General features: G+C 36.6%; 1 protein-coding gene across 1 annotated transcript in view; it reads left to right on the top strand.

The window, feature by feature from the left end:
- LOC122563310 (AT-rich interactive domain-containing protein 2-like) overlaps positions 1-6127 on the top strand; it is a 265104-nt gene extending 258977 nt beyond the window's left edge. Inside the window, exons 20-21 of the mRNA XM_043717025.2 lie at positions 2421-2512; positions 2892-6127. Of these exons, the coding sequence (XP_043572960.2) occupies positions 2421-2512; positions 2892-3024 (225 nt within the window). The 3' untranslated portion in view covers positions 3025-6127. The remainder of the gene's footprint in view (positions 1-2420; positions 2513-2891) is intronic.
- The last annotated feature ends 2075 nt before the right edge of the window (positions 6128-8202 follow it).

Genomic DNA, 8202 nt, shown 5'->3' with positions numbered 1-8202 from the left:
AGTTCTGAGGAAGGGTCACTTGACCATAATATTAACACTGATGTCTATCTGCAAATGCTGAGCTTTTCCTGCAATTTCTGTTTTTGTTTCTATACGTATTGCTGTTCTCTATACCAAATTTTTATTAAGATTAATTGATTAAGTAATACTTTTCAAAAACTATACACACAAATAGTTTGAGAAGTTGTTTACTGTATATCGTGGACTTGCAAATGCTGGTTACCTTAAATCCAGAAACCAATGGGTGTTATAGTACAATGATAACCAGTTGGTTGCATGGCAGTGATTAAAGTTGACTGTCAAAATGCTGGGCCACTAAGTAATTCCAGACATTGATTGAATGAATGAATATAGCTCTTTCACGTGCTAAAGACATTTATAGCCAATTAATTACTTTTGAATGTGCAGTTTTTTTTAATATAATTTGTCTGTGAAGCCCTGTGAGATGTTTTATTGTGTTAAAGGTGCTATGTAAAAGCAAGTTGCTTTGCACGCAAATATGCACACGGTCATCACCTAACAGTGTGATAAATTAATTTGTCTCATTGTTAATTTATTTTGATAGTTTTGTTTGGGGTAAGTGTACAGGTAAGGAAACTGGGAGAACTTCCCTTCTTGTTTTAAATAGTGCCATGGGATAGGCAGATGCTACATTGATCACCACCTTAGTAATGAAACATTGCCATCTGCGCTGCTATGTTGAGAAAATGTAGATTATGATAGATGTAGTGAAAGTTGAAGCCACAGTCTTCTAAGCCAAGTTGACAGTAAGTCTGTGCAGTGGATGGCATCAAGTTGCATATTGCAGTTGCATTTTGGTAGATGGGCATCTAAATTTAATATTTGATTTATGAATGGAGAATGTTGAGTATCCCTTCCATCAAGTGACAAAAGGACTAAAGACAGTGTGTAAGCAGTGTTGTTACTACCTTGCTTTCTGTTATTAGTGACACCTATTGCAGTCCCCTGTTTGGCATCATCACCATTTCAAACAGTAACACCAACCAACGCAGTAGGTAATGCTTTCTGACGCGTCTGCCTTGGACACAAATGCGTTAATTAATGATGGTAGTTTTTGAGAACTGAATGATTAATTTATTGCTGCGTTCTCCAGACTTTGCTGTATGTGTCTGACTTTGGTCAGACGACATGCCGTACCATCATCTTCAATTAAACATTAATTTAGATGCATCTGGTATCATGGAGAGCCAGAGATGTTTCAACCTCAGCTAAAATAGCTTCCCAAACCTGACCATAGGTTGTATCCTAAGCTACAGTAATAGAACCCTGAATATGAAGAGAAAATTGTGTTCTTGATGATATGGGAAATTGTACCCAGCTTCACTGCATCTTCATTGTGCTCAAATCTGTGTTATTTCCCTGTGTACAGTGCTTGCATTGTCTGTCAAATCAAAATCCACATCCTTAATTTTCATTCAATAAACAAGCTATTTTCCACAACTTCAATAGCAGCAACTACATTTTAAAGGTACTGAAGGCCCAACGTGGGAAAATAGGTTTAGTTTAGAACCAAACAAGATTTTATCCAAAGATTGAAATGACCAAGACAGAGTAACACCAAGGAGGAAAGGCTCTGAGCATCTATATCCTATTACCAATGTTTAAATAAGAAAATTTCCTTATTTTGAGTAATGAATGTCCTTGCTTCATTCAGGGGATGTTGACATTTCCCCCAGTGATTTACCTACCCGAAATGAATCGCTATCAGTCTGAAAGTTTTGATTGATTTTGGACCAATGCTGAATTAGTTTGGTAGCAGTTGAGATGTTGTAATTGACGACATTTCTGCTGGACCCAAATGGTTGAAAAATCAGTCATCATTTCTGCATTGTCTTGTGCTACTATATAAATGTTTGTTTGTGAAGGCAAGGCTGAACTTGATCATGTACTCCACAGTTTTCACTGTTTCACACTATACTGCAGTAAAATAACAATACTTTGTGTGTGAGAGAGAGAGAGAGAGAAAGGGAGAGGAAAATTGGGAGAATGACTGGCCCAAGGATTCTTTGCTTGTTCCTGTATACAGGTCGTTCTGCTATAATAAGTGTTTTATTAACGCAAATTCACTGTAATGCAATTGGTAAATTGGGTACACTGTTTGTAAAGCGCAAACATTTAAAACGTTTGTTGGCAGTAACACAATTACACTTCAAGCGCTGTTTGTAAAGCACGATTTTTCTTTAATACGGGATTCCACAAGGACACAACCATCACTTTACAGAAGAACTGCCTGTAATTTCAAAGTTAGGATGTGTGGGTAGGCCATACAGTTACACCAGTGATGTTGCTAAGATGAAATTAAAATTCTACCATTATAAGGCAACGGTCTCTTGTCACCCTTTTAAATGAATATTTATCTATGTCGAAGGTGATTTTCATCTATGTGCATTTTTTGGCAGGATGAGAAAGAAGGGCCAATTGTGAAGCATATTCGTTTGACTTCTGCCTTAATTTTGAAGAATGTTGCTAGATACTCAGAACTTGGGCGAATGTAAGTTATTTTTGTCTCTTAAATAACTGATATTTTTAAAAATAAATATCTTCCTACATAGTTAACCACCTTCACTTTAGGAAAATACTTGACTTCAATTCCTCTACTGAGTTATTGTAATAAAATGTAGAACTCACTTTAGTGTTAAAACACATTGATATGGCTTTCCTCTGGAATATTATTTTATATTTCTTTGTCAAACACAAACTGAGTTTATTTTTAGTCACTGTTTTTCCTGATTTCAAATCTGCATTTCTGTAGCAATTTATTATATTGAATGTAATAGCATTAAGTAAAACTCCCACTAGTATTTGGAATCCTGTGCATTTTATATTGTCAGTGAGTAATAGCTCTGAAAATGTTTCTTTTTCCATATCAGGTTGCTGAAGCGTCATGAGAACCACCTTTCAGTACTGGCCATAAGTGGTATGGAGGCTTCCACTGCACTTGCTAAATGCCTTTATGAACTCAACTCGCATGAACAATCAGAGTCAACAGAAAACAAACGCTGAGGAAAAATGTGATATGATTAAAATCCAGCGACAGTTAACAAGGGTCAGGAGGAAATGCAATCATTGTGCAGATGAAGAACTGGAACCTTACTGTCTACATTTTGTACCTGTTTACTATAACATGAAATTAGAAGGACTGATCTTTTTAAATTATTGATTTTGCAGGAATGTCCCTGTTATACCAGAGACAAACTTCCTGCAACACCTTTAGTGTCTCATCTCGCTCCGACAGACAGAAGGTTTTGTGACACCAGAAGAAGTGATCAATCCAAAAACAAGAACATTAGCCTGGTCACCCATACACTGTGGCATACTCTCACACGCACACACACTTTCACATATTCATACTTTCTCCCACTCTCGTAAACTGGCTCACACTCACATGCACACAACTCAGTTACATGCACAAATTCTCTCTCTCTCGCACATTAGTCATTCACAGTCGCATACTAAAGAACTGAATAGAAAAACTACTGGGAATGGTCTCCAGGCACCTGTGAAGCTTTGCAGTTAGTCTAGGCACCTGCCTCAGTGAGACTTCAATTCCAGTCACTATTCTTCCTATGAGAGAGATCTCTGATTTTATTAAAAACATGCCCAAGGATAGTATATAATTTTTTCCATCTATTTATAAAAGAAAATTTCATTTATATTTCATTTCCCTGTGTATTTTTTTTAAAAGTTACGAATTAATTCCATATCGGACTACCAATCAAAATTGCTCATTGGGTAGGTCTCTATGCCCTGAAATCCTGCAAAAAGCCTAGTTGGCTGTGAATTGATCCTTGTTTTTAGGGCTAGAGACCCTCTGCTTTCTGCCAGAGAATAGTTTCCAGCTTTCAGATATCAGTTTTGCAGTTAACATTTACGGTTTGAAAAGCTGCAAACTGCACAACACTTGAAGTTTTTCCCACTTGTCCCCTGTTTGAAGTGGTGCATTTTCCATTATTTATTATATGTAAACTATCAGATTTGATGTCCCCTTTTCGGAGTCTTGTAAATATTTGTGAATATCAAAAATGCCTACATACCATTGCAGGAGAATGAAGGGAAGAGAGATGCAGCATTGCAAGGAGTGAAATCTGGGTGAGCGCTGGGCTAGAACCCAAATTAGCCACAGGACAGAAACATGGGTGTCTTTCCAGCCATGGCTGTAAAGATCCACAAATATGGCAGCTTTGTCCAGTTGTAGTACCAACTTTGTGCCACTAGATGTTGCCAGCTTTGAAAATGTGACATCACAGACATTAACAAAGCTTATCTGGTGGAGTTAGTGACATAGCAACGATTTCACCGTTACTGTCGACACTTGTTAATTGGGACATCAGGGTGAAATTTAAATCGTCATATTTATAAAAATATTTTGCTTCAGAAGGGACAATCAGTACAGATCTAAATGTGTGGAATCAATTGGTGCCTGAGAAAATATTCCATGTGAAAAGAAAATATTCCCATTAACCCTTGTCCCCATTAATAGCGTGAATTTCATTTTGTCTTGGCACCTTTTTTTTTGGTCAGCTTACATTCATTGCACCAATGGCTAACGTGAAGAGTAAGCGCCCACCTAGAATCAAAGGATCTAGTTTTTGTATGTTACCTGCCATATGTATGTAAAAGCATATACATAAAACACTGCATCAAGCAGCGTGGAACTGTGTACATAACTTCACAAAGGTACTGATGCTGTATAATAAGATTGGCACAGTTTTGTGCAGCTGTGGTTTTTGTATTATACACCATGTAAAGCTTTTGCTTGTTATGAAATAATATATCGCATCATTTTTCTATAAAAGGTAAAAATTCCAAGACAATTTAAAAAAAAAAAAACTGTTACAGCATTTTTCCTGAGATTAGGGCCCATTTTAGACAACCTTTAGTCGCAGCACAACCTTCAGAACTTGTATAGGAATTTTTTTTTAATTTGTAAATGTATTTAAATACATGACGTTTTATACAGCTTTATTTTCACCTGTGTTATATTTGTAATTTGTGTAGGTGTGATATTTCCCTTGTTATTCCTTTGTTCCGTTTTTCTACCCGTGACATATTAAAGTGTTTTTTAGTGTACAGTATAGTGCCTCCACTTTTGGTACAACGTGACTTTCTTGCCTATGGTCAGTTTGTGTTCCCTTGGTTTCTTTGTGTGCCTCGCCACTGATGATCTCTGGTCTGGTTGACTAAAGAGGAGTATATTGTAATTAAAATTAATGCACACTAACCATAGGATTTCGCTGTGCCCTCCTGAAAGTTCATCAAAGTAAAGCAGTGACAACTTTACACACAGACCAGTGGGAAACCCAGTTTGATTAAGCCTGTACTAAGCTAATTGATCCCAATCTCGTCAATAATAATTGGAATTGACCTTCAAGCTCCCGTTAAGAAAGAGGAAAGTTAGTTGAGTTTCCTTCTCTTCCTACTAACAATTCATCAATATCTACCAGAAGTGCATGTAGTTGAATATCTTCTAAGGATGGGACCATGTTCAGCCGCCTCACAAAATCTGATAGACTGCCAAAGCTCACTCTGTGGCCTAGGCATGAATGTCAGCTGAAAAGAGGTACCTGAAGGTGAATATCCATAGAACTGAATGGAAGCAATGACTCAAAGCTATTAGGAGTGGTTCTGGGGGATGAAATTTAGTGGAAAAGTGGGAGTATTTCATCAATGCAGGGCAATCGCTTAATCATTAATCTTCCAGTATAAATGTCACTGTGCACAGCACACTAGAAACCAAAGTAGACCGAACACTGAGTAAAAACAACTTCATTTTGAAGATTTGCAGTGATTGGAAAGTATAGTCTTGAGGTTTGACTGACTTTTAAAAGCTGTATGAGATTTACTCATGCAGTTAATGAGCACTGTTTGAAACCATTGATTAGATTGCCATGTTGTAATCAGTCCCAGATGTCCATTATTCTTTGTGTAAGTGCAAGACATATAGAAAATAATTTAGTATCTTCTAGTACATTCACCAAACTGCAATGCAAAAAAAGTTTTTTTAAAGAAGAATGTATTTTAAGATGTATGTGCAGTACTGTTTTTGTGCACTGTATGACCCAAGTTCTGTTTTACAGTAAAATTACCAGTATAAAATATGAGACTATTCCAGTCTTTGTTCACAATTTAAATTGCTACCCAATATCTGCATAAGGTGAGAGAATTCAAGGTGAATTTGTGTAAATTGTCTGTTTTGATGTCCTGATCAATTTCTCTCAGGGAAAGCTAAACCTACAGACGAGCAATGTATTAGTGCCATTTACAATAGTTGACAGATACAAGTGATGCCAGTTTGATTTAATTTCATCATTATGTTTAATATTTAGCAACAATTAGGTGAACATTGTAGACTTGTATAGAATATAGTGTGACTTCAGATTATGTTCACTTATTTCATTCTGTTCAAAAGATTATTGCTCTTAACAAACTTAGTTTTCCTCCTTGTCTTTTGCATCGAAGGTAATAATTCATGATACACATCTCACTTTAAATTATTAGGATAGCATGCTGGATATTGATCCCCACTTTTCTGAGTTGTCACAAATGTGAAAAGACTTTGTCAAGCTATTGAAGTGCCAGTTTAACCCCTCTAACAAACTCTTGATGAAAAGGTTTGTTTAATATGAACGAATTGTCTTTACCCAATGACAAATAGAAAATATGAATTGTTAACTTATAACTCTGCATCTTAAACTCAATCCCTTCTTGAGTTCCTCCTTCATAAACAGACACGTAAAGACAGAAGATATGGATGCTAAGGGCACAAAAAGAAAAACAATTATCAGGGAAACCATTTGCTATCACCAATCTGGACTACAGGATTTGATCAGTAGCTTTCTTTCTCTTTCAATTCCTTTTTGGTTCTTTGCTATTCATACAAGATTGTTTGTTCCCTGACGCGCTCCATTCTTTTTGGTTGAGAGTTTGTCTTTTCACAATCTTTGAACGTGTTTTATTCCTCCCTCAGGATTAGCATAGAAAGCTGAGTGGAAGACAGTCAGCTATTACTGGTAACTTTCCCATCCTTCACATGAGAGACACACACTTTTTTTTATGCTTTCTCTGCAGGCTAGATGGTTCTCTACTGCAGTTTCCTACACAAGGCATGATCACCTAGTCAGCAGCCTGTCAAAGTTTTCCTTCTGTTCAAAATTGATCAACTCCATGGTATCTGATTTTTGATCTTTATTCCAGTGGAACAGAAACAGCTCTGTGTGCTCCAGGAAATATGATTTTTAGTTATTTGTGTAATCTCCTTGGTTTAAAGCTGTATCAGTCCACAGTCCAAAACAAAGCAAATACAAAGATGTGGTATTTACATATGCTTCATCTGCATTTTCCAGTTCTACACCAGCATGAATCTCTATAATTCATGCACACACAGGATGTGAATATCTGCAGGTTTTTCAATTGTTGTCAAGAGAGACCACTATGATTGAATTAATGTCTCATGTAACTCAGGATCAACCCTTGCTCCTGTAATGTTTTATGAGCACTATATAAATGAAATTGTAGTTTTATACTCAAATACCAAAAGCAGCAACCGATGAGCAGAGAGATATCTATGACACTCTGCTGATAGGAATGTCAATAATTACCATGAAAATGGTCTTGTCCATTTAATAGTCTCTTCCAACGTGAAAATGCATAGGTTGGGAAACAGTGACAAAAACAAACTGTCCACTGAAATTTTGCTATTTTTGTTCCCTACAATTACCATTTTTACCATTAAATATAGATTGAGGTTAACACTATTTAACAGTTTAACGAAGTTGAGAGCAATTTTCTAACGCTATACCATCATAGTTTTTTGCTAAAGGTTGATGATGTATATCTTCACAAGTACTAGCAGCCCTCTAGCACCTTGCTCGAATGATTATAATTCCATTCTTGACCTATCCTGCCTTTGTCTATTGTAGACCTTCCTGTTTTTGTCCACCTTCCTATTTTAGTTGCGTAAAGCTTATTGCATTTCTGCCCCCTACAAAGGGTCATTATTTATCTATTAGTTAACTATATTAGAGCTTTCTACTATTGTTGGGCTTTTTTTTGGGGGGGGGGGGTGGCTGTTCGTAGAGAGTGCAAAGTTATCCCAATTAAATTGGGAAGTGTTGCCATGCTGTCAGTTATTTGCCTTCAGAATCACTGAAAATATAGTTGGAACTAAAAGCCTGTGATCAA

Source organism: Chiloscyllium plagiosum, unplaced genomic scaffold (assembly GCF_037043375.1).
Source record: "Chiloscyllium plagiosum isolate Xiang-an unplaced genomic scaffold, Cpla_swu_hap1 HiC_scaffold_26, whole genome shotgun sequence".
Lineage (NCBI taxonomy): Eukaryota > Metazoa > Chordata > Chondrichthyes > Orectolobiformes > Hemiscylliidae > Chiloscyllium > Chiloscyllium plagiosum.
The sequence above is the reverse complement of the archived record's forward strand: the minus strand, read 5'-3'. Positions and strand labels throughout refer to the sequence as shown.